At 44.4% G+C, this 26,810-nt stretch overlaps 1 protein-coding gene across 4 annotated transcripts in view; it reads right to left on the bottom strand.

Annotated features, from left to right (window-relative positions):
- Nucleotides 1-1,014: 1,014 nt before the first annotated feature.
- LOC135908215 (pneumococcal serine-rich repeat protein-like) overlaps nucleotides 1,015-26,810 on the bottom strand; it is a 107,470-nt gene continuing 81,674 nt past the window's right edge. For all 4 annotated transcript variants that reach the window (XM_065439977.2, XM_065439991.1, XM_065439984.1 and 1 more), the window contains exons 17-23: nucleotides 25,646-25,719; nucleotides 23,571-25,149; nucleotides 18,271-18,636; nucleotides 16,929-18,041; nucleotides 11,751-11,830; nucleotides 5,653-5,817; nucleotides 1,015-2,571 (exon numbers count right to left, since the gene is read on the bottom strand). In XM_065439977.2, coding sequence (XP_065296049.1) covers nucleotides 2,530-2,571; nucleotides 5,653-5,817; nucleotides 11,751-11,830; nucleotides 16,929-18,041; nucleotides 18,271-18,636; nucleotides 23,571-25,149; nucleotides 25,646-25,719 — 3,419 coding nt within the window. In that variant the 3' untranslated portion in view covers nucleotides 1,015-2,529. The remainder of the gene's footprint in view (nucleotides 2,572-5,652; nucleotides 5,818-11,750; nucleotides 11,831-16,928; nucleotides 18,042-18,270; nucleotides 18,637-23,570; nucleotides 25,150-25,645; nucleotides 25,720-26,810) is intronic.

The raw sequence follows: 26,810 nt of genomic DNA on the forward strand, positions 1-26,810 counted from the left end.
CTCTGGAACACACAGCAGGCTCATGTTGCCGATAAGCCAACATGAGCCCTAGCCTTCGCTGCACTATATCACGTGGGTATAGGCACAACTGTGCACAGCATCACTGGTCGTGTCAGCAGCAGCGCCACCAGGAGGTTGCAGTGGAGAGGTGGAAAGGTGGTTGCATGAAGCCATGCGGCTACCGATCATTTCAAGTACCTCAGCAAAGACTGCTCCTTGCTGCAAAATAATGAAATAGAAAATATAATGACAAAGTTTTCAGGAGGGCAGATGACGATCCAGGATTAACCTTGGTGCTCGTCTAGTCTATACTTCTCTGTGTACAATCGTCCCCCTTCTAATAGATGTGTTTCACCTACTAGCCGAACAAGAAGTACTCCAATAAACTCTACTACTGCACTGCAGACATTCCGATGGCAGTAAGCTAATTTGGATGCTTCAAGGCAAAAGCAGGAAGGAGACATTTGTACTAAGGCCAAGTTTAAAACTTTTGTTCCTTGCAATGATTGAAAATTGACACCAGGGGAGTGAAACACGATCTGTTTCAAATTCGTTATGCAAGAAACATAAGGAGGTATCACCAACCTCTTTCTTGAGCACACATCCTTTTTGCCATTTCACTTAGCACCGCAACACCTACCACCTGATTCTTGGCCAATCTCCAAGAGCTGGTCGCACCATAACAATGACGAACAACTAAACAATGTCACTGTATAAACACTGCACTACAGTTACACGGGCATCACACCATTGAAATAGGAATATGATCACTGCAACAATGTTCGCCACAGGTTAACAGTGCTAATCACTTTATTGCAATCTTCAGCAAAGTTTAATCTACCTAGCAATATGCAGCTAATTTGAAGCTATGTAAAATCACACCACTTATGGCTAAAGGAATGTGGCTGGTAAGTAGTCTTCACAGTGCGATCCTCAAATGTCCATCGGAGCCTTTAGAAAAATTGTTTGCTATCGAATATTCCGGTCTTAGTAAAATGAGGCAGCAGACACAAGCAACATTGCCACGTCTTTATTATTTTTTTCTCAAGCATGAGATATCAGTAGACTCGATTCTCCAGTGCCAGAAAAAAAAAACACAGTATAGGCCCTGTGTCCCTCCATCGCATCATCCATACCTGCGATGAGTATTTCTAAAAAGACACCTTGGCTAAGATGGGTGCCCGACTCAGCTGCATCTCACGTTCACAGAGTTTAATGTTAAAAAACAAAAACAAAAAAAGAAAATGTGCCCAGGTAGAATCACAATTTCATGTACAAATCAAGGGCTTAAAAATATCCTTTTTCTTACAATATATATATATATACACTATACACTAATGAGGGTGATGGGGAAGGACACAAACTTAACAATTACATTATATAGTACATTGTATGTACACACATCTGTCAGTATTTACACATGGGACCACAATCTGTACACGCTATGGCTTAGTAATTAATTACAGTTAATTACAAGATTTCTCAAATAAGCTTTCATGTTGTGCAGATATCGTTATTCTATTCTTTTCGCACACCAACAAAGCGGGAAGCAGAACAGCACAATGATCCAGCACAAAGCAAATTAACTTGCACTCCGGAGCTAAAACTGCAAATCACGTTTTGCTTCAATTCTGCGTGTTATTAAAATAGTGCAAGAATTAAAAACTGTCACGAAACACAAGCCAAAGTTACATTTTTTTTCTCTCTCTTTCCACCTTTCATGATCAACAAAACATTTCTCCACCATTTATGACCATGTGACCAACGGACTGTTGCGACTACTGCAGCCAGCCTTGCAAAGTGCACTGCATGGGATCTTGAAAATGCATTTAAAAGTATTTCGCTTCCAAAAAATCTCACAAATAAAAATGTGAAAAGAACAAGCATGTGAAACTCTGAGCACCAGGTGTATATATATATATAGTATACATATAGTATATGCCACAGCAATTCGATCCGTCCAAGCGCTGCTTTGCAACTGTTTACTTTTGGCAATAAGCAGTGGTGTCAACAACATAATAAAATAATAATAATTAAAAAAACGGTCAACAAATGACAGTTAAAAAAAAGAAAAGAAGTACAACATACTACAGGGCAAATCAGCCATGTACATACTATATAAGCTTGGAATAAAAACAAACTGTAGACTTGTATTGTACAACACGTGACACCAGATCAAAGCTTCAGGATGAAGGCCATCTGTTTGGCTCTGAGGGGCAAGAAAAGATAAAAATGGAGACGAGGAGGTGCGCTCACGACGACACTGATGACGATGTCCAAAAAAACATATGTACAGATGATTGTTGTGGCAACTCCCTCCACATGGGTCCCATATGTACAGCACATGCATGTAAGTAGAAGGCAGGGAAGCGCTCTCGGTCTGGTGTGTGCTCCGTAGACGAGCTACTCATGGCCTTGTCTGCACCCTGCCAAGTATACGGGGCTGCTGCTCTGTCACCGTTGAACACACTTCAGTGCACGGGAAAGTGGTCACAAGAATTGTCCGCGCTAAGCACTGCCAAGTCACTTTCAGCTCAGCTTCGATCTCTTTGGCGAAGACAGCAAGTGGCTCTGCAAAAAATAGAAAGCCTTCCTGAACAACTTGTGCAACCTGCTATGTCTGCAGAGCTATGTCTGGGATTTAGCACAATGCACGTGCCGGAATGGCTGGCACATAGCAGCCGAAATCAACGGCACTGAAACAGGACGACAATCAGAAGGACAAGACAAGGTGCTAACAACCATGTCATTCATTGTCTCAAAAAGTGCTCCTAAATTGTCGTTCATAACATACATTAATGACTTACTCCTTCACATATTCTGCCAGATTCTCATGTTTGCTGATGATCGCATAATTTGTCGAACTATCAATAACACATGCCACCAAGAAGCCCTTCAGGATGACCTCACCCATGTGCAGGAATGTTGTAAATGTGGATAATGACACTAAACCCACGCAAGTATAAATCCCGTTTCTTTCACCTTTAGTCGTAATGGCCTCCCCTTCTCTCACAAAGTAGCTAACGACCACATAGAAAAAAGCGATTTATTCAAATACTTTGCAATCACATTATCTTATGACCTAACTTGGCACACATGTTTCTACCATAATGAAATGCTTGGAGATTTCATCACACTCTTCACTACATAAGGCTGTTGACTTACAAAGCACTAATCAGACCAAAGCTAGAGTATGCATCCGCCACATGGAACTCGCATCACCTATATCACAGAAACTCACTTGAATCTATTTAGAACCACGCGCTTAGGTTCCTTCATTCCTCTTATTCTTGTCAAGTTGTTGTAACGGCTTTCAAAATTGAATAGTCCTAATCAACTCTTCCTCTTCACTGCTGCATTTGTCCGCAGAGGGTACATAGTGCCACCTACTCACATTTCTCATTGCACTAGCAATGTTCTTCGAGTTGACAGACCACATGCCCACGCTGCTACATTGTCTGCTTTCTTCTTTCCCCCTACAACTGCGAAATGGTACAGCCTTTCCCACGACATTGCGATGATCACCTGCTCGACGAATATTTTTAGAGCCATAACAGATCACTTCTCATGCTAAATCACAAGGCAAATGTTCCTACAGCACACTTTCTTTAAGAAAAACTCGAAGGGACTATGAAAATTTGTTCGTCTTATCAGAAGAATAATTGGCAACATGACCAGGTGCATCTATATATCTTACTTCAAAATGGTAAATGAAGTAGACTTAAAACAGGGGAAAAATGAAATAAAAAGCATTTATTTAGCCGCACTTAATAGAAAACTGTTTTCAAGTGGTACTCTTGCTTTGTTTCATCCAGTCGGTGATGAATGCTTGGTGCTTCTGTGCAAATCGGCGAGCAGCCACAAACAATGTCCCCTCACCTAATGACCTTAAAAATCCTGTGCCTTCGTGCTGCTGGAAAAAGTTCACTAGGGAGTTAAAGCAAGCATCTGCCACCTCACAGGTCATCGCTGCAGGCTCCGAGCTAGAGAAAATATGAAAGAGTGTGCTGAGCACGCGGCTAAGCAACGCGACCTAGAGGAGAGTCTAGGTGATGTTGAGCGACGTGGGGAAGGAGAAATGAGGCGAAGCGTCGAAGACGAGGTACGCAGGCGAAGGCGCGCTGGGTTGAGCTCTTCTGGCAGTTGTTACAGGTTTTGTGATATGAGGGTACAGTAAAACCTCGTTAAACTGTACCCGCTTAAACCGTAGTTTTGTATTAAAAGTAGTAAAGTCAAATCCCTGACTCAGCGGCCATTGAACATAATATGTTTTGTATCCGCATAAACTGTACCAGCTTATTGCGTACGTATTGGTTAAGACGTAGCGTTGCCACTTTTCGTCACGCAAACACATCGGTGCATCGTTTGCGTCGGGCGGCTTGGCAGAAGAACAAGCCTCAGAGATCAGAACAACGGACTCCAAGCGTCCTGTGCATTTGCGCGTGAAGCCACATCAACATTACTTTGCCGCTGTGCCAGAGAGCGTTGTGGCGTCGTGAAAACAAGGACTCGCGTCCTGCCGAAGCTTGGATTAAAAAGACGCTGGGTGCTCAGCATAGAAGAAAAACTAGACTTCGCTTGTGCCGAAGTATGTAGTATGTGCCGACTATGTAGCAACAGTGATGAGAACGACACGAAAAGCGACAGCACGGGCGATTCAGGCCTGACAGTGGCAGAAGCTGCGTGTTACGTCAGCCTCATGAATGCAATCGTCGTGACGAGAACAGCACCCCGCGACTTCTGCAGCGCTACCGCCCATATGCATGCAGAACATGCAACGCCAACGAGGATTCGCCGTGCTTCAAGCATCCAGGGGTTTCTTTACATTTAACATGTAAAGTCTCTCCTGCATATCTGTGCATTGGGTCATGTGAAACATTTAAATTACAGCCACGAGATTTGCTCTTCTGATTGCGTAGGGTTGCAAGAAAAGTCCCCACTAGTAGCCAATTACTCTCTTTTTCCTTCTGCTCTTCCTAGCCAACAGTTGAGCATGCATATTACAAAGTATCTCTAAAGTGGCACTGTCAACAACTATGCTAAACAATGTGCTACCCGACATTATCTGAAGCTGCTTCTTGATCTGACAGCCTCCTTGGGCAAGCTCCATGCCACAGTGGCACAAGGAACCAAAACTGCACCATAAACAGCACATAGAACAGGGGAGGTATTCTGCAAGAGTCCACCTAGTGGACTGTCCATTTCGGCCGCTGCTGATTGGCTGGGGCCTCTTGTCTTCTCCTCTCTCGCACAGCTGCATCCAATCAGCAGCAGCCGAAATGGACAGTCCACTAGGTGGACTCTTGCAGAATACCTCCCCAGGACTACACAGCAAGAGATAAATGCAATAAAAGAGGAAGAAACAGCGAATGGAGGACCGATGGCATCAGCTATATCTGTTGCTATGGCCAATTGGTTAACCTCAATGTTGATAATAGAAGCTCACTGTAAATTTTGGTTGAAGTTTTTTTAGGCAGCTTTTATATGCTTTTTTGGTGCAGGCGTGGCACAACATTTCATTAAAATGCGGTTTTGAAGCAGGATGGCGCAGCTCTTCCACCACTGCAGGAGCTGGCTGGGTTAGCCCAAGTGCTTACAACAGTACACACAGAAAAAGGGAGAGCGTCGATGCCCAGGCAGCTGGTTGCTTACCTTCTGCCACTTCTCGACCAACCGGTTGTACTCTTGCAGGTAGAAGGCAAACACTTCTTCGCAGTCCAGTGATGCTTCGTGATCGGGAGGGTTGTACGTCTGGCAGTTCCGCTTCACTAGCATCATGTCCTCGTGAAACTCCGTTATGTCCCGGTACTGGCCACTCTGAAAATTCAAAATGCAACCACCGCAAGGCTAAACAAAGCAGGCATAGGGTGAATTTAAGAATAAAAACAGTAATCCAAAAGACCTCAAGAGGTAAATATTATGTGAAAGGCACTGGTGCAATGAAAACTTCCTAAATTGAAAAATGAATATAAAGGAAAGATTGCCCCAGAGGTAGAGAGAAAGACAGCAATGTATCTAACAACATTATGCACACCCAGAATTTCTGTCAGGGGGAGGGGGGGATTTTGGCAAGAAATTATGATATTCAAGAGGACACTGAACACAGACTTAGAACTGAGGTGAAACAGCGTGAGAAAGATGAGGACACAAGGAAACAAATACCACAGACAAGCGCTGACTGCCAACTGGAAGTTTATTTGAAAATCACCGGACATTTATAGCTTCATCAGCATAGGCATGCGCACATCATTCACAAAAACATCTGCAAATCATCATCTTAATCTTTCTTCCAAAAATGTTATTTCTTTTCCCAACAAGGCAAGAGAGGGAGTGCTCACACATTTATCGCCTTCCTTTCTTATATGAAAGGCCTCTATTATCTCCCTTTCCTTCTTGCTCTTTCCTTTCCCTATGAATTTAGTCTTTTCAAATATGGGGGTGCATTGACACTTGTTACAGTGTCCAGCTAAATGACTCCCATAGCCATTCTTTAGGTTAGTGCTGTGGTGACGAGCTCTTTCATTGAAGCACTGTCCCATTTGACCTATATAATATTTCCGACAGCTTAGCGGTATTTGATAGATGACATTGCGCCTGCACTCAGTGAAACTTGTTTTATGATTAGTGGTGCACAAGTGCCTTTCGCGCTTGTTCATGCGATTGCATATCGAGGACAACTTGCACGGGGCACTGAAAACCAAATTAATATTATGTCTATTGGAAACTTTCTTCAGATTGTGAGACAGCTTGTGTAGGTATGGCACCACGTGCGCTAGTCTTTTGTACTTGTTTTTTTCTTGGGAAGTATCGCAACTTCTTTTCTCTTTCTGCAAAATGGCTTCGCATACTGAAGTGATCACAGAACTGGGAAAGCCTGCATTCTGTAGTCGCGATATCTGATTTAAAAAACTATGATCACACTCATGCTCACATGACTTACTAAGTGCTGCCTTAATGCACGTTGTCGCTATGCCTCTCTTAATCAATTTAGAGTGTGCGCTGTCATAACGCAACAAAGTTTTCTTAGGTCTGGGATGATATCCCCAGCATACGTGCTCGTCCAAAGAAAAACAGAGGTTAATATCTAGAAACTGAATACGGTTGTTAATTGGCAATTCATACGTGAACTTAAGTCCTCCCGATGAGTTGATGAACAGGTTCAAAATTTCTTCGACCGCGTCATGAACATGCATACAGGAATCTTTCTTCATAACAATTAGGTAGTCGTCAACATATCTAAACACTCGCGTTACAGGCATGTCAAACAACTCAGCAGAAATTACATTGTCAACCGAGGATAAAAAAATGTCACATAAAATGGGGGCGATGGCTGATCCTATACAGATGCCAGTACGTTGGATGTAAAATTGGCCATCATAATTAACAGCAGTCGAATGAAGATAAAAGCCTAAAAGCACTAAAAAATTGTCGCTGTTGACACATACAGAATTTTGAAAATTAACTTCCCCGAAATCTTCTATCCTATCGCGCACAGCGCACATCAAACCATCTCGCAGCACAGAATAAAACAAGTCCTCTACATCTACTGAAAATGCGGTTAGTGCGGTTCCCTGGTCTTCATTTATGGCCGAGATAACTTCTTCCGAGCTTCTTACCAGGCTTCTTACAGCGCACACTCTAAATTGATTAAGAGAGGCATAGCGACAACGTGCATTAAGGCAGCACTTAGTAAGTCATGTGAGCATGAGTGCGATCATAGTTTTTTAAATCAGATATCGCGACTACAGAACGCAGGCTTTCCCAGTTCTGTGATCACTTCAGTATGCGAAGCCATCTTGAAGAAAGAGAAAAGAAGTTCCGATGCTTCCCAAGAAAAAAGCAAGGACAAAAGACTAGCGCACATGGTGCCATACCTACACAAGCTGTCTCACAATCTGAAGAAAGTTTCCAATAGACATAATATTAATTTGGTTTTCAGTGCCCCGTGCAAGTTGTCCTCGATATGCAATCGCATGAACAAGCGCGAAAGGCACTTGTGCACCACTAATCATAAAACACGTTTCACTGAGTCCAGGCGCAATGTCATCTATCAAATACCGCTAAGCTGTGGGAAATCTTATATAGGTCAAACGGGACAGTGCTTCAATGAAAGAGCTCGTCACCACAGCACTAACCTAAAGAATGGCTATGGGAGTCATTTAGCTGGACACTGTAACAAGTGTCAAGGCACCCCCATATTTGAAAAGACTAAATTCATAGGGAAAGGAAAGAGCAAGAAGGAAAGGGAGATAATAGAGGCCTTTCATATAAGAAAGGAAGGCGATAAATGTGTGAGCACTCCCTCTCTTGCCTTGTCGGGAAAAGAAATAACATTTTTGGAAGAAAGATTAAAATGATGATTTGCAGATGTTTTTGTGAATGATGTGTGCATGCCTATGCTGATGAAGCTATAAATGTCCGGTGATTTTCAAATAAACTTCCAGTTGGCAGTCAGCGCTTGTCTGTGGTATTTGTTTCCTTGTGTCCTCGTCTTTTTCGCGCTGTTTCACCTCAGTTCTAAGTATGAACCAACTAGCCCTCATCAAGATCTTACTACTGAACACAGACGTTCACACACTTTCTCACATGCAAAACACAAAAAGCAACCTTCCAAAGAAAAGGAGGTTGAACGACCTCGTAGGAAGGGGGTGTGTTACAAGCCCTCCCCTTTCTCCCCCCATCCCCCTCTTTCCACAATCAGTGTACCGCTGTTAAATAGTATGCAGATTTTTCAGGTGTAGTAGCTGCTTTTCACTGCAAGTCCGCAACAAAAGTACAAGGAAAGTATTAAAGAAAAACTAAAAGACTTCCTTGACTACGACCAAATGCAATATCGCACAAAAGAATTGCTGCTGGACTTCGATTGACAAGATTTTTCTTTTGTAAGCACAATTCATGACTTTATGGTGCCATGGCTGTCTCCATTGCATTAAGTGCATTATCCCAAGTGATGGCACGTGAGTGTTAGACAAAGAGCACAATTAGGTAAACAAAGCTTTCTAAATACAGGCCCTGATGTTCTAGGCTTGCTTCAAGACACAATCAGGCACACTTCCTAAGCTTTAAGCATGAAGTGCACATAAGTGGTGTTAACCTTGTTTAAAGCACAGTCTTGCATAGTGATGCTTTGTGGGTGACTTGGCAATTTGTACAGAAAGCAACAGAACACAAAGCATGCTGTAGCTTGCAAAATGCACACATCGGCAAAAGTCACCATGTGTCAAGCGGCCACAGTGCAATGTGCTTAGGCCTTGAGGCTGAAGAAAGCAAAAAACCAAGGCACAAAAGGCTGAACTACATGAAGATGCCCATGTCAAGACATTTCATGCCCCACTCCAGCACTCCAGCTTTCTGGTAAATCAGCAGTGTTCTGTGTGGTAGTAGGGCTTATAGCGATTAGCATTGTTAGCCGACTTCAGTCACTTTGTGTCTATCTATCTAGCCTCTTAATGCCACTCTTTAATTAAAAAATCCTTTGAAGATTCCTGTCACCATCACGCTAGGGTGGCTACAATGGGGAAGTGTCAAGAGCGAAGTGCGTTTCCACGACGAGGAGGTGTCTCCTCATTGCGTGCAAGCCACTAGGGGAGAACCCGGCGCAGTTGTTTGTTTCCCTGTACTTGTTCTTAATTAAGCCAGAAAAAATTACTACTCATTAAACTTAATAATAAGCCACATTACCACTTAATGTGAAGTCACCGTCATGTGCAGCTCTTTTAGCACTCTGAGAACATTCGGATAACGGCTGTATGATACTCTGGGTGGGGATGCTTACATAAGTAATTTTCTAAGAAGGCTGTAATTAACTGACAGCCAGGACACTTTTCGCACACAACACGCATCAGGTGCTCCCCATTCACTAAAATTTCTAACTTTGTGGTGCATTCAGTTCTCAGGACATTAAGCAAGCTTCCTGCGTGATTCGTAATAAATGCTTGTACAGGTGCAGAATGCTTGTGTAAGAGGTTTGTTGCAAAGGCAGTAATTAACCTTCACACCATTAAGCTTTCGGTACATGTCACCCATAATATGGCCCTTATTCTCTGCAAATATAGAATTGCTCCTACCTTTTGTTCTTTCAGGGCAGCGGGCTGAGAATCGACCCACGTACTTCACCCCTTGCATGCCAGCCATTCCCTTTATATATAAGCTTTGTGAATGACCTTGTTTTTTCAGGAACACCGTGAAAATTGGTATATAACGTTTCCGAGCTTTTCCAGTCATGCTGACAGTTTCACTGTACAAACAGAACAGTGCGCCTGAAGGTTCAAACACCTGCTTTTGCTGTGCCTACAATAACAGTGGCACCTCACGGCAGAAGCGTTTTGAAGCCGCGGCTGCTGCTTTCAACACCTCCCCATTCTATCCATCCTAACCATGCCGCCATAATTGTGATGTCATCAACGAACCATAATCATGCCGCTGCCGTCATGCCACTGTCATCGTCATGCCTTCACTGTCATACTGTCACCGTGACACCATTGTGGTCATTCCATGGTGTGCTGATGGCCGCTGACTCGGCAGCGCGGCTGCTTTGGCGCACTACCAGGTGGCCAACAGTTTGTAGAAGTTTTGAAATTATGCATAAGATGAGTTACTAGCAAAGTTGTGCACTTCCAGATTTTGGGCTAAGTAATCCAAAACAATCACTAAATCTATTATGAAATAAAAAAAAAGTTTGTTATATCCATCCACATGAATTTTTTCCTTTGTTAAAACAAGATTTTCAGTGCATGTGTTTCTTATGAGAATTTGAAGGGAAATTACTATTATTTGTTTTATCCATTAAATTGTTGTAACCCATTCTGTTACATTGAGGTTCGGTTATAAAAGAAAGCACGAGGTTTGCTGCCCACCACTCTCGAACACTACCCGAAAGGCTAATAAAAGAAAAAGTTTTTTTCACATTGTACTCGCGCTACAACCCATGTGGCTCTGCAAGTTGGTGCTTGAGATGGCACTGTTTACTTAATTTTGTGCACAAACTTGTCAGTTTCATTTTTGTCATGTGGAGCGCACAGTGTAGGCCTGGCTGCTGTAGGGTTGTTTAGTCACCCAAGTCGGTGCAACGCATTTAGGTGTGTGCTTTCAGAGACAGTCCCACAATGCCTAGGGCGAACAAAGGCAAGGCACTTTCGTTTTACATTTCTTGATTTACAGAAAATAGCATTGCCGTACACAATGGCTGACCATGCCTTGAAATCCCTTTCAACTAATACTGCCGAAGCGGGAAGCACAAGGCAATCATAAGTCAGCAATGAGGCAAAAGAAGTCAAGTAATCCTGGCAGCTGTTCACTGTGATGCGTAGGTATTGAGAGTTGCACAGATCTCAAATTTATTTGTTTTCAGCTCGCTGTAGCTGCTTTATTCTCAGAGACAATAGAAAAGGACCTGAAGGTGTACGCTGAAATCTTCTAGCTTCGAGGTGCTGCACATGCTGAAGAACACTGCGAATGGGCAGCAGGGCTGTCCACTGCGGTGATAGCAGCGCCAATGAAGACCAATGATTAAAAGTCTAGCTGACTGCAGAGGTTACATACATGGTGTGAGAGACTCGCAGTATGGTACAAGGTTTCAGTTGGTAGTTGTAAGGCCTGCTCCATGCAACGGCTGCACCCCGTGAAGATTATGAGAATAAAAGAGCAGGTCTTGCACAAGCGCAGGTGGCAGTGTGTTTGTGCTCTATAGCATGCATTCTCTAAGATGGCCTTGTGGCTGTTGCACTGCAAGACCTATAATAAACACTTGCCTCCAGTTTTTTCTTTATGGTCGAGAAGTCCATGGGCTGATCAATGATGTCGTAGTAACCGGGAGCATCTTCAGGATCAACTATGCAAATAGACAAGAAAACGAAGTCAGTAACAGTAGATGCCATGAATGAAACCTCTGCACACAGTGTTGCTATATGGTGAAATACAGAAAACCCTAACACTCACATTTCCTAGAGAAGAAAGTGTTGAAATCAAAGGAACTGAACGCAAACACTGTGGGAACTATGAAAGTTGATAGTTTCTCGCACTGCTACGCGCGCCACGAAAGCGAGGAGCAGACTTTTATGCGAAGCATATTACGAGAGCTCAACCCAGCTCCTCAGGCGCGGCGGTGTCGCCACGAAACCACGTGACACCGTGACGTCACGACAGAGGAGAAGTGGCTTTGGCTCAACTCTTGCAAGACAGGCTGGGTGGGAATCGAACCAGGGTCTCCGGAGTGTGGGACGGAGACGCTACCACTGAGCCACGAGTACGATGCTTCAAAGCGGTACAAAAGCGCCTCTAGTGAATGCGGTGTTGCCTTAGAAACGAGCTGTTTCTAAGGTGTGCGTCTCTTGCTCAGGCGCACATTTCGTTGCCGCGCCGAACGCTGTTTTGCTCGACGCTCACCGCGTCCAATGCGGGGCGCGTAGTCGCTGCCCTGTAGCCCATTGTCTTACACCCCTTGGCGGGTCGACGGGAACGCTGTCGCGTTCCACTCTTGAAGGCGAAGCAGTAATGCATGAGTTGTTTCTTCGTCTAGCCGAACCAAATATAGCCAAGCAACAGCAGTTCCCAGGCTAAACAGTGGTTCAACAACTAAAATAAAGGCTAGTATGCTTCGCATCCTGGGCTTAACCTTACCTAAGCCACAGCCATTTTTTTTTCCTGCTTGTCTTAATAGCTTGAATCTGCAGCACTGCTTTCAACCGTTTCGGTAACTAGCTCGGCGGCGTACCTATCCGACGGCATGGAATTGACCGCTTGAAGGTACCATAGTTAACGCACTCGCACAGCTCGTTAGGCAAAGTGTTTCTACACTCCGCCCAAACTGGAAAATGTAGCCACCACCATGACTCCATGCTGTGGCTACTGGTGCGGCATGCTGGTAGTGGCTACACTTTCCAGTTTGGGCGGAATGTAGAAACACACTGCCTAACGAGTTTTGCGTGTGCGTTGTTAACTATGGTACCTTCAAGCGGTCAAACGCAATCCGAAGCGCTCTCTTCTATAGTGCTTCTCCACGCTTTTTTATGCGAAGCATACTAGCCGCACAACCACGCTCTTCCTTGCTGCGCCGCGCGCGGCCGCGTAGCTACCATATGACGTCATAACAGCTGCAAAAGCGGAGGCTCAACTCGTGCGCTCGCTTGCGGCCGCGTAGCTACATAGCCGGGTCTCAGCTCGTGCGCTCGCCTGCACGAGTTGTTTTTTCGTCTAGCCGAACCAAATATAGCCAAGCAACAGCATTTCACCAGGCTAAACAGTGGTTCAGCAACTAAAATAAAGGCTAGTAGGCTTCGCATCCTGGGCTTAACCTTAGCTAAGCCACAGCCATTTTTTTTTTCTCCTCCTCCCGTGCAGAGAGCCAGATTACTTTTCTCACGGTGGCGGTACCCTCTTGCAAACCAATTGCAAACTTAACGGTCACATGGCTGTGGAGCTGCACGCCCACTGGACCAGGTCAAGAACAAGGCAGGCTGGTCAAAACTGGTGAAGCCGGTGAATACGAGTAAGGGGAGAAGACTGCAAGCCAAGATGAAGGAAGGATCCTAGGTAAACAGATCGTTCCCATCTTTTCTCGCACTCTGCCATTGTCTGCCCTACGTTGGGTGCCAATTGTAGTCCAGGGTTCTCTCAAGCCACCTATGCAGATAAGGCTTAGAAGTGAAATGATATTGAAACAAACTAGGCTCTTCAGAACTTCCTTGATTGTCCAACGTTCCTAGCAAAAGTGTGTTCTTTTCATTGATAATGGTACTTGCAGCAGGCATTACAGACAACAGTTTAACAACCGTGCTAGCAAAGAGCAGCATAGGCTTTGCAAGAAATACAGGAGAAATAACTACTAAGAAAGCAAAGAGAATTTGATTCCGTGACTGCTGGCCTCTTCAGTTACGTCTACTTCAAGCACATTAACAGGAGTTAAAGGGCAGTTCTACAGAATGCTACTTGGTAACACATTCTTACCAGTTTTAATGTGAAACAGTATGACTAACGTAAGAAAATCCAAAATATTGTCAATAAGAACTGGAGCAAAATGAATCTGTCGAGGTACTTTCAAGTACTGAAACCAGGAACTTGAAATAATTAAACGGTGCTTTCTCACGACTGCTTAATAATTAGACTCTGAAACAGCAAAACTAGCCTTTCCTTGCAAACAACATAACTGTTTTGAGCTAAATTGTCTACAACTCCTCCCTGCTATGATACAATACAGGGAAAAGGCAATAGCCAACAGCTGAGTTCATCAGCTTACCAGGCTGTGAGCACTGGTTATCATTCAACTGCCAAGCAGCAATGACATTGGTCATGTAACTAGAAAGAAAGCTAAGATGACTGAAGAAAACTTGCAAGTTTCACATGTGCACTAACATACTGTTCCTGAGAACGAATAAGTATTGGGCACTCCTGCTCTTTTGACAATGTTCGTGCAATCTGCAATGCAATCCGCAATGGCACTGCCTTGGCTCAGCTTGCATCGGTTCTTTAAATGTGTCACGTGTGTGGAATAAAAAATCAAAGAAAATACATTAATTTTACGGGCATGCCACTTAGCATAGTTTGGCCCTGGTTGGCACAAGCAACTTCGATGATACTCTGATCTGCAGGAGGTGTCTTTTAGGATGTCGCCGAGTTTCTATGACAACAAACTAATGCCAACGATGCCCTGCAACAGCTGTTGCAATAATATCTGGGCCTTGGCAGGGCACAGCAGTGCTAGAGCACCAATTTTGTTTCCTTTAATGAGTGATTTGAGCAAATTTTTCCCTTTAGAGTGAAAATGTCTAGGAGGAGTTATGATTGCTTATCACTGCCAGGCTAACTTGGAAACGTATATATACTTGTGGCAAAATTAAAATGAGCAATCAGTACATTTTAAATAGACTACTAACATGGTTCATGGAAACATGGTCAACAGAGCGCATCACTTTCAGTGCATACAACAGGACTTGGCAATGAAGAAGCAGCAGTCAACAATATGAATGCAATAATTGCCCCATGTGGCGGCGGTCATTTTTTGCGCCACCTGCAGGCACTGAGGATACCCAGCTTGTACACTGTGGTGTACAATGAAAACGAGGGCCTTTGTGACACGTTGTGACTGCATTTGGCACCGAAATGCTCACCGGTGGTGCAAAAAGCAATAGTCATCATGCAGGCCAATTATCGCATTTGAATTACTCCGTACTTGTGAACAACCGTGGGCCTCAATCAGCATAGGCCTGATGACTGTTGGCCCATTTCTACAAATGCTACTTAAGCTTGTGGATAAGCAGACCATGTCTCATCAATTCCAAGGAAAGGAATTAAAAACAAACAATGAAGAATTACGGTATGTACGAAGGTGGCTCCCACATGAACTAAATGCACAAAAGTCATGGTAAAGAGAGAGACAAAAAAATACAGAGAAAGGCAGGGAAGTTAACCAGAGGTAGTTCTGGTTGGCTACCCTGCATGGAGGGAGAAGGGTTAAGAGGGATAGAAAGAGAGAGAGTGGAAGGGGCAGATAGAGAAAAAAATAGACGAGCACGAACAAAGTGCGTACACTATAGATCGGTAGGGATCAGCGTTCTTAAAGTTTATTGTGAAGCCCCGCAGAGTACTGGAGCACTTGGACAATCATCCACGATCAGAACTCAAAGCTTTAGGTCAGTGCTCCAAAAGAATCCCCACCCCTCCCTGACGCACTCCCAACAGATCCTCTGGAGATGCCTCCAGACCCGCTCTCTCCCATCCCCTCAGCTGCTATCCCACTGCTGTGGCATCTCCCCTACATGCTCCCTATGCGGAGACCCTTACGCCACACTCTCCCACATCCTCTTTGGCTGCCCTGCCGATCCTCCCCCGCAGGGACAGCCCGCCATCTCAAGCTGGGAGGACTGGGAGGTCCTGCTCTCGTCTATGGGCCCGACATCGCAGCTTACTGCGGTGGCTCGGGCTGCCGACGTCATGAAAAAAAGGAGCATGAACGTTTCAACGTAGTGCGGGACCATGCGGTGGTCCAGGGACCCAGAGGAGTCCAAACTCACTCGCTATCAATAAAGTTTTTCTGTCTGTCTGTCCGAAAGAACATCCGTGTTGAAGGCCTTAGTCGTGGTAAAAGTAGAGTAAACAGGTATGAGGCATGGCAGTTAGTGTAAAACAATAATTCACTGAGAGAATGATGCAAATAAGCAGAATAACAAAGTGCACTTGAAAAATATTGCAGCAGACTCATGATATTAAAACTTGCATAATTAAATATTCTAGCTAACAGAAAAATTTGAAAATTCTGGCTTTCCCGCTGTGACCCAAGCTCCTTGATGCAGACAAGTGAAACAAGGATTTCGTGTAATTCAAACTTTTTGGCTTCCCAAAATAGATGGGTGTGCTGAAAAATAGCTGATAATAGGACATTCATATGGTATGAGCAAGCTCTGTGAAGTGACCTAGTCTTATGTATTCTGGTTAGTGTATCTCTTCTGGCTCTTAATCTGTTCAAAGCCAACGGCATCTGTACATCTAAACACAAAAAATGTGCAAAATCTTGTTTCAGAAAGCACCAACTTTACTCGGAAGTGTCCATTAACAAGAGGCAGTTACAACGCCTGCAGACTCTCCTGTTCTTTCCCCATTTTGCTCTTCTACAGCTACTACCATAGTTACATAAGGCTTCTTATAACTTAAAATAAAATCTGCAAGCACAGAACTTTCAATCAGCACAAATTCACAATATACAAAACAACAAAAATTTATGCCTTGCTTGTACCAGCTACATACATGCTGCTGGTGCACTGAGTGTACAGATCCTTTTACCTACACTACATCACGAGCTTGTGAGATGCAGCAAAACATGCACATTCTGTCCTTCCTACCATGACAGTTCACGGCAGCACTCAAACCTACATATGCACTATGATTAGACGTATCGCACATTGAAGACATTTTGTTAGAAATAAAGAGGTGCTCACCTGGCTCTAAAAACCAGTGTGCTGGTGGAGGCACGCCCTTCGACCTGTTGGCACCTCTGAATTTACACACTCGGTCCAGGAGTCCTGATGCCACTCGCGCCCAACCAGACACATGCCCCGAGGCACACAAAGATTCATCAATAAGTGCATTAACACGACGTTTCCTCTTGAGCAGGAGCTGTGGCCCTGTAGTGCCCCTGGACGTGCTAGGCTGGGACAGTGACACAGGGGTCACAGAGGCTGACGAGGTCACCACCTGTTCCACAATATCCCTCACTGTCTCAACAGTCACCACGTTGCCAACCACTGCATCAATGTCTGAAATGGCTGAACTCGCTGCTGAGTCTTCATCTTGGTGCAAAACGAGTCTTGACGTTGATGTGTGTTCATCTGGCACTCCATTCACCAGTTCACAGTGGCTGTGCACAGACGCCGACGAGCTGACGGTCAGCAAGTTGCCTGGGACATCTTCGAAAGCAGCATTGCTGCTGCTATCATCATCGCAGTTGTCTGAGGAAACAGTCACATTGGCTGTTGCTTCCTCTTCTGCGAAGACCACGATCTCGGATGAGGTTCCCCCGGCATGAGCTCCAACCAGAATGACATCACAAGCAGATGAGCACGTCGAAGCTGCTCCGTTTTCGTATGTCTCGGAGTCATCAATGTTCAGCGGTGTCGCGGGGTCCGAGTTGGTGCCGCTGCTGCTACTACCACTGCTTCCACTGCCGTTATTGCTGGTGTGCCCATTGTCAACTTGTACTGGCTGACTTCCACTAGAAGTGCTGCCCGGCACACTATTCAAGGCAGCGGTGTTATCACGCAATGGCAGGCCAGCAGAGGAATCAGCCACAATGGGTTGCCCGTTGCTACTTGACAATGAGGAAGATGATGAAGTGTCGAGGTGTGCCACGTCATCAGTTCTGTGGTAAGCAAGACTGAGTGATGCCACATCTATTGTGGGAGGTGAGTGCGATGTGCTGGGGCCAGACGATGAGCACGACGGAAGGGAGACTAAGTGATATGTGGACGGAGATGGGCCAGCAGCCCGCTGTGCTCCAAACACGGTGCTGGACACCGAGTCGACCATGACTGATGTGATGCCCTCACTGGCTTCTGCAAAGTCAAAACAACACAGAAAAGATTGCTCAGTGCACCCAACTCAGTGAGCAAAGTAAGCATCAGCAAATCAGCAATGGTGAGACAGTCACCATTCTGAGAGGTGCTCTTTACAAACACACAACATTCTACCAATGTCCTGTTGCAGAAATTTGACTCGCTCAAAGCAGAGGCTGCAAGTTCGATTTTTGGTGGGAAAACACACATAGCTGACCATCAAACCTACCAGAATCGCAGATCAGTAATTCATAGACTTCTTCCCCAATGTTTCCAGATTCAACAGGTTCCTCTGCTGCAGATGCCGTTGAAAAGCCGCTCCCAGTTTCAGACTGGCTCGGCTGGTCTGAAGCGCCATTCAGGTTCCCCTGGTTGCCAGCTGGAGGAGCACTGTCACAGGCTGTCGACACAGTGCGCGACGACTCGACGCCCGAGTGCGAGTCTGATGATGCTTCATCAGGTGCTGGTGGCACAGTTCCCACAGTGGCCTCGGTTCCCATCACTTCACCTCTGTTACCACAGCTGCTGCTTGTGCCCACGTCACTGAAGGCTTGAGCATCAGGAATGTCTTCGTGGGAGTCCACTTCCACAGACCCTGTGAATGGCATGAGAAAAAAGAAAACCTGACTCTACAAGCTGGACAGCAATGCACATGAGAGCCTTGCCCGCGATATCGCCGAGAGTCTCAACCTCCCAGCTCCGTCGTGGGTGCGGCCCGCAGACGCTGCCCCCTAACGGGGACACTCATCGTCTTCTCAGGACCAAAATAAAAGTTCTTTGTCTGTCTGTCTGTCTGCAAGGGTGCTTCCCTAACATCTTGAAAACAGTACATTATGTACAGCCACAAAACCCTGATATCAGCACAACTAAGCTAACACTATTTCAATCTCTGTAATTCAATGTCTTTAAAAAAGTTAATCCTCTCCATATTTAGATCATTTTAATAATGCAATGCTTTCGTCATTTTACTTATTTCCAGCGACCATTTTTTACCGGATTAGGGGTGTTAATTTATCCTTCAGCGCCACTGGATTTGAATTGTGCCAGTGACTCAAATAGTGTTGTTTGTCATAAAATGTATGTGACTTCCGATGATTACTCTATAATGTACCAAGTTACATGTATAAAAAGTGCACGAATTTGACCCGTGAGTTCAGGATCAACGACCAATATCTGTGCTAGCCACTATAATTGTGATTCGAGTGTTGCTCGTGTTTCTGTGTTATATTAAGGGTTATATTCTTAACTCACAGCTCTGGCAGCGTTTTGCTCTTCACCATCACTATAATGTGACAATCGATACATTGCTTGTGCAGTATAGGACATTTTAATTTCTTTTTCTTGCTCTGCGGAAAGGAACCTCTTTTCCATAGACCAATCTGTAGTAAGATCACATTTTTTGCTGATTGCTACATGCCAACTTGCGCCGTGGTAAAATGCTGTACCTTGCTCCCCCAGTCAAGGCTTAAATTTGGCCAGAAGTAAAAAGTGCACTGCACCATTTCTGCTTAGTGTGGCAATTTCTGTATGAATTCTTAGGACAATAAATTCAATTCAAAACAATCTTGGAACTGGAACAAACAACTGAAGCAAATTAACAATAACAGAAGCTGCCACCTTGACCAATTTGTGCCACATCATAGATAAATCCCCATACTACATACAACCCAGATTTCCCAGGTGGCTCCACAACAGCAGTGCTCTATAGTACGTGTACTATCAAACTTCATGCATGCAGACCCCAGTGGTAATGTCTTAGCGACCCTGATGATTTTGTAAACACAGAACCATAAATTCAGAAAGAATCAAGACTGTTGCTGTGTAGGCCAACTCGGGCGCTATTTCTTCCAAATGCTCGCTAGAGAATTCTAGTACCTAATTAGGCAGAATTCTTCTGAAAACCCAGTGGAATTCAAATGTTTTCCCAGCTACCACACAGACAACCACAAAGGTCAAGCGTTACACCTTTTGGTTGACTGCAGTACTTGCGATTTTTCAATGTGTTTGGGAGGGCAACGTTAATGCCTTGTTGATTCTTGAAAAGTTTATCTATTTATTTAAAATACCTTACATTACTTTATATACACATAAAATCATACAATAAAATACCTTGCAAGAAAATACCTCACTCAATGCCCTTTATGGGCATCAAGTAAGGGGGCTTTGTACAAGCTATACAACTAAAAGTAATAAAAACATATAGCATAAAATGCACATATAGTTAGGTGGAAACTGACACTATGGGAACAAACTAGATGCAACACGAGCAAGAAATACAACGCAACAACTATATACACAATCAGTGCCAGGCAACCAAAAAAATAAAGAATGCTGGCTCTCCCATAATCGAGAGTAGATGTAAGCATGAAATGGCTGCCGGCAAGGCAGATTGGCTGGAGATGTTACCAGCCACAATCTTAAAGTGGGAATAATGCATATTTGCAACGGCACAGCCTACCACAGCACACCGCACCACGCCATATTTTGCACTGGCCCATATGGATGCAATAGTTTCCCGTCACAGACAGAACCTCATTGCAAGTATTGTCTTGGTCAACCAGCCATTTGTGGCATGCCAGATGCCACGTGTTAACATCGTCTTCTTTTGCATCAACTTTGGTTGTCACAACTATTTTTTTTTTACCAAGATGCCAGGTGAGCCAATCCTGGAGATTGTGCAGCCTATGGTGCAATGTGGTTCATTTTCAACTGTACTAGTGCTAATTACTCCTGTACTGTTAATTTTACGTACTTTGCAACTAATCCTCGCCTCTCATCTCAAGAAGACCTACATTTTGGCACCTTTGGCTCTACAATGTTCTTTTGGCACGAAAGGGCAGTTTTCTTTTACCAGAAGGCCAGATCACATGTACGCCAAATCTGTGTGAAGTCGCCAAAGAAGACCTTGTCTCCAGAAGCAAAAGGATAACATAAAATGTTTAAAGCAGTATTGTGCTCATTTCAATATTACTGAGCACACCTGCACTGAGCAGTGAGGCAAGATGATGTGTAGGCTGCTTCATTCCCAAGTTTTTCAACACTCGTGATGGCAAAGGAGCCTTGGAGCACATTTACTTTCCTTTCCTTTCTTCTAAACAGGTTTTAAACAAAGTATATGTATATGGTATAAGTGTGATCTATTATAGTTCACTGCAGTTTAGTTGTGTTTATTAAAAGCAGAATGCACACATTTTCTGTAATCAAGATGGCTTCTTGGATTTCATAGCACCATTATCATAATCAACAACCTATTGCATGTCCACAACAGGACAAAGGCCTCACTCAGAGTAACTAATTACTGCAGAAAATGATGCCATAGAACACGAGGAACAAACAAAGAGACCGAGATGATCACATTTATTCTGCGCGATCAAGAAATGAAATTTCAGTTGTTAGTGCGCCTAGTGATCATCTCGGTCTACTTGATTGTCCCTCATGTTCTCTGGTGCCGTTTGCTGCCATAATGAACCAACTAGTCCAACAATACATTTTGATGCAATTACCCCTGTCTTGCTCCAGTTGACACCATCCTATTCCTTCAAGTTTCCTCATTTCATCACACCACATAGCTTAGGAGTCACTTGCTGGTGCACCTACTGTAATGCCCGCTAATGCTGCTACGAGCAGACGTTAAAGGTTGGCGGTCTCGGTCGGTCCTAGGAAAGATGACAAAAATAAAGTGTGGCGGCGCGTGCTCCTGGTGTAAGCACAGCACATGCTAGTCCGTTCTAAGAGCCTGCTACACTGGTCCTCTTGTCTGGCGCTCCGCTGCAACCCCTTGGTTCGCGAAAAGATCTTTTGCTACGATGCTGCTTATAGTGTCGAATAACACAGAACCCGGATTTGTGCTAATGGCGATAGAATTGTGTTAAATAAAATATACTCACACTATAATTTCTCACTGCTCCAGTTAATGTTTTGTGACTGTTCTCAATGTTGAGAAAAGGCTTAGACAACCTCCCTGAGAACGATTTCACCACGTTGTGAGTGCATGTACAGCAGCCCTGCTCGTGCCATATTGACAATGGTTCCTGCTGTTTCCCTGCTGTACTTCTTGGGTTGCGGGCAACATTGAAGGGCGTGCCTAGGAGAATGCCACTGTGGATTTTCCAAAGAATTCTAGGGGAAGACAAAATGAAGGAGGGGGAGAAGGGGGGGTCTCCTCACCCCCACTTTTATTGTAGAATCTATTTCTTCTCACCCCCTTGCCTTTCGATCTCAGGGCAAGCAGATTTGCCACAGTACAAACACAACATGCTTCCTACCCCAGTTTCCCTTTGGCCAGCTAAGGGTTACTACTACTGGCAGCATGAAATCAGTATAACTCAAACTTAAGCAGCAATCACAGGAGGGAGCAGTGCTGCATTTTGTTCTGGACATATGGCACATTGCTGTAACTTTATCCCGTAGTAGGATTCACAGTGGTTTCCGAGTAGTACATCATTACTAAATAAACTACATAGAGCCATCAGCAAGTCTTAGCTTCAGTAAGTCTTTGTGAGCTTTGCAAGAACCTGCTTAAAAAACCTCAGAGACCAATACAATTTTTAATCTGCTCTGAACCACCACTGAATGCACCTTTAGGTTAAAAATTCACAATAACAGCAAATCCAAAACAGAAAGCTTCCTTCAGTCGTTTATCTTACTTCAGTGAACTTTGAAGTAACCAGCTGCAGTGCCTAATTAAGGGCAAAAGCAAGGACTGAATGTATCTGTTAGCTGCCTTCATTGGTGGTTATAGGTGTACAAAGGAATGAACCATGCATAAATAAACATCGTAGTTTTGATCACAACAATAACTGATTTATTTCATGTGGTGTAAGTCCAGCTTCCAGGTACGAAAATTGCCCTCTTCCGCAGTTTCAGTTAAATTCTCTGGAATTCATCACCATGCAAAAAGTAGTAGTGTCAGCTTTTTAGATGTCTGAAAGCAGTTATGCTTGTATGGCTGGCTTCTCATATATCAATAGGGTTAATTGCCTTGACTCTGTGACAAGCATGCTGTCTTGGCACATGCCGTTGCCGACAGACGCTGATGTCTCCTGTACCAATGCACACGAAAGTGACCAAAAATATTACCAGCAGTATTTCAGAAAAGCTCCACGTGGTCTATGTGCGACCAGATGGCTTATATTTTGTGATTTCGCTTATCTCGAAACTCCTTTTATATTGAAACTGCTTTTCAGGTTTTTACAGCTTTGAGTTAACAGGGGTAAGTACTCGTTACAAACTAATTAGGAATAAAAAATATACTCGATGCCTGTTAAGGTTGCAGTTAACAACATGCAACTGGTTTCATCTGCACAGAAGGGTTCACTCTTTCCTTAAAATTGGTGCATGATAGCTGGGAAACCCTATATTAAAGACTCAAAAACAATGTGAGGTGCTTCCTAGAGCTGTAATTTCATTACATTTGCGCAAATATGGTACTACTGAAATGGCAAGTAAACACACACTCGAATAAATATTAAATATGAAACAGTGCATGCTCCTGAACTTATGATGCCGAATTTGAGAATGAGAACTTGCCTCCTAGATATTCCGCCTCCTCCGTGCTGGACACAGACAGAGGCCGTGTGTTGAGGTGAAACAAGCTACCAGAAGCTGTCGAAGCACTTGCAGCATCAATAGTTGAGCATGTGATCTCCGCCAGGCCTTCAGAATGCACTAACACAGCCTCAGCAGTGCTCACTTCTTCTTCGTCACTATTGACAACAAGCTCACTCACTAGCGGTCCGGCCTCGTTACCATCAACACCGTCGTCATCATCATTATCAAAATTCGGACACGACACTGCCGACGTCACTTCACTGCTTGCTGCGGATGACGAACCATTACCATTCTGCGCAGATGTCACCTCTTCACGCTGGGCACGCAGCAACGAAATGCCAGGTTGCTGTGTTGTGACAGCTGAGCTCACTTCCGCTGGACCATCCTGCTCGGATGACTCAACGGCACTGTTTCTTCGCTCTTCACTACCAGCAACACTGCTCTCGCCGCTCGCACTGTTCGCCAACTCTTGAGCATCAGGAGTTGGTGAGGAGACCACAGCAATCTCCAGCTCGGCTGACGTGACATTGGAACTGCTGCCGCCATTGTCCTCGCCGAAGCAGGAAGGCAGTTGAAAGTGGCCCGTGGAGCTGCCCTCGCTCGTCTGATCGGGAGAGTTCTGCTCAGGAGCGGATGGTGTTGAACTGGCAGCTGGCAGACGCTGCTCATCAAAGACGGCAGAAGTTGAAGGCATTGGTGCAACTGGGCACGGAGACGCAGACACCGACGTCGAACTGCTCACATCACAAGCACGCTTAGCTTTGTGAATGTCCCTCCGACCATGGTCATTCGATGATGAGCTGATTATGGCTGACTGCTCTTCATCGGGGTTGCGGGGGTACACTAGTGCCGCCGAGGAGGAACTCGATATGGAGTCCTGGAGGTCCGTGGGTTCCACAGAGTCCTCCTCGTTAATTGCACCACCAACCACGCTGGAGCTTTCTTGGGAACTGTCGTTTGTGTTGTCATCCGAGTTCCCCTCCAAGCTCTGCATCAGGTTCTCCACAGAGTTCTCTGCTGAATCTTCAGCTATGTTCTCCGGAGAGCTCTGGCTCGGGCCGCCATTTCCACTTGAAGTGGTACGCAAATTCTTGCTTGCTTGTCTGCTACTTAGACTGTCACTCATATCTGCATTTGAATTTTCATTAAGACTTTCAACTGCAATAACACTTGGCATCACCCTTGAAGGTCCATTAGACGTCGACGGTGCTTCACTCATGCTGACAGGTGGCACTGGTTGAACATGAACAATGGGTTGCTGAGGCCCGTTAGGCTGTTGCCCTCCTGTCGAACTTGGTCCAGGAGGCGGCGACTTCCTACTGGGTTTCCATGTTGAACCTATGGCGGACATTTTACTAGGGCCAGGGACGGCTAGATCAGAGTTATTAGTCTGCCGCAACAGACTACTTGCTTTCTTTAGAGGCTCTGAAGAGACAAGCTGGGCAGGCTGTGTGGCAACTATTGCTGGCGAATTGGTGGCAGGTCTTTGAGCTTGGGCAGTGTCAGTCGCTTGCACTATGCTGGTAGATGATATGGGAATGGCAGTGGTACCAGAAACCTGTAACAATACGAGACAACAAATGTTGTGAACTTAATTACAACTACTATACTAGCATAAAGCAGGCAGGCAATACAACAACACACATATTTTACATACAGGGTGTCCCAGCTAACTTGGACCAAGATTTTAAAAATACCCACGAGCTCTAGACAGATCGTAACGACTTCATAGTAGTCATAGTCGTATGTACTTACGGCCAGCATTTCTTTCATCATGAAAAATTCATTAATTACTTTTAATTAGTGAACTTTCTAATTATTGCTTCAATCGCAAACGTATCAATTACCAAGTTTTAGCGCACCCTAAATAACCTCCTGCTGTGCTTTTATCTATGCGCTGAATCTGTTACTACATAGTAATACTTCACACAATGCTGTTATGCTGTTTTTGGCAGAATGTCTAAGTGATAACTCATACTAGTGTACAAGAATTGCAGCATGATAAAAGTGATGGAACAGATCACGCAAATGCAAATACAAGAACTGTACTCTACCATCAGACCCAGCCGTTCAGCAACTCCACAAGCCACAACACCATTGCTGGCACCAGGAACATCCTTTCCATCATCTGTAAAAGCACGGTGAAAATGAACTGCTTACACCAGAACCAATAGCATATGCCACAACCCTTAACCCTTTAACTCCTCCATGCTGACCACAGCAGACAAAGATGTGCAAAAGCACTGCAAGGTTGCTGGTTAGTACAATCTATATATAGTTTTAGCCTACACTGAAGCAAAACAAAGAAAAAACATTGCTTCCACCAAGCTTAAAGGGGTCCTAAAGCACTTTTCTAATCATAGAATGGCCTCACTATTAAAGGTAGTTGCCTCATGTATCATATAGAAGTTATACGTAGCTACTGCACCAATGAGATGCTTTCTCTCTTCTTTCGTCTCCACTAGTATGCTGGAAGCTACACAGGGACATGGCAAGGGGGCAAGGCTCTGCCCAAAAGCTGAGTTTCTCACCGGTGAAAGGGCTCGTTGCGGCATCTCGTGGAGGCCGCGGCACCTACTCTACACAGCATGCTGTTGCTATTCCGAAGGCCACGCAGCCACGTGCAACTGTCATGTGTAGACTGGCAATGGAAAGATGAAAAGCTTTTTCTGTCTTTTTGAGTTTAGATGTACATTTTTCATTTATTTATCTCAAAATTAGCAATAATAGTATTACTGAGAATGTTATCACAATCACGAAATTAACCAATACTTGCTGGTAGGCTTCGCTGCTTGTGATGACGACATTGCAAAGGCGAGAGCGAGTGATTTTTCAGTTTTTGACACGAGATTGTAAATTCCCTGCTGCATGCAGTGAAATAAAATCTGGCTTACATGTACACAGGAGACTTTTCTAAAGATCAGAAATGTTTTCTCACTATGTTTAAAAAGTGTTTCAGACCCCTTTAAGAGTAACAAAGTGGAATTACTTTGTCAACTCTCTCATCAGAAATTTTCATGGAACTACCATGTTTCACGTAGGTTGACCAGAGCACAAGGGATTTGTGTAAAAAGAGAGAAAGTGGATCACAACTAGGCACTGTTTCTTGCATAATGTAATCAACAAGACATTATCCCTACTGCAAAATTGAACTGGTTTCACAAGGCCAACACACTCCACAAGTACTCCGCAATTTCAAGGTCTCTCCCACTAACATGG

This window comes from Dermacentor albipictus, chromosome 1 (genome assembly GCF_038994185.2).
Source record: "Dermacentor albipictus isolate Rhodes 1998 colony chromosome 1, USDA_Dalb.pri_finalv2, whole genome shotgun sequence".
In the NCBI taxonomy this organism is placed as follows: Eukaryota; Metazoa; Arthropoda; class Arachnida; order Ixodida; family Ixodidae; genus Dermacentor; species Dermacentor albipictus.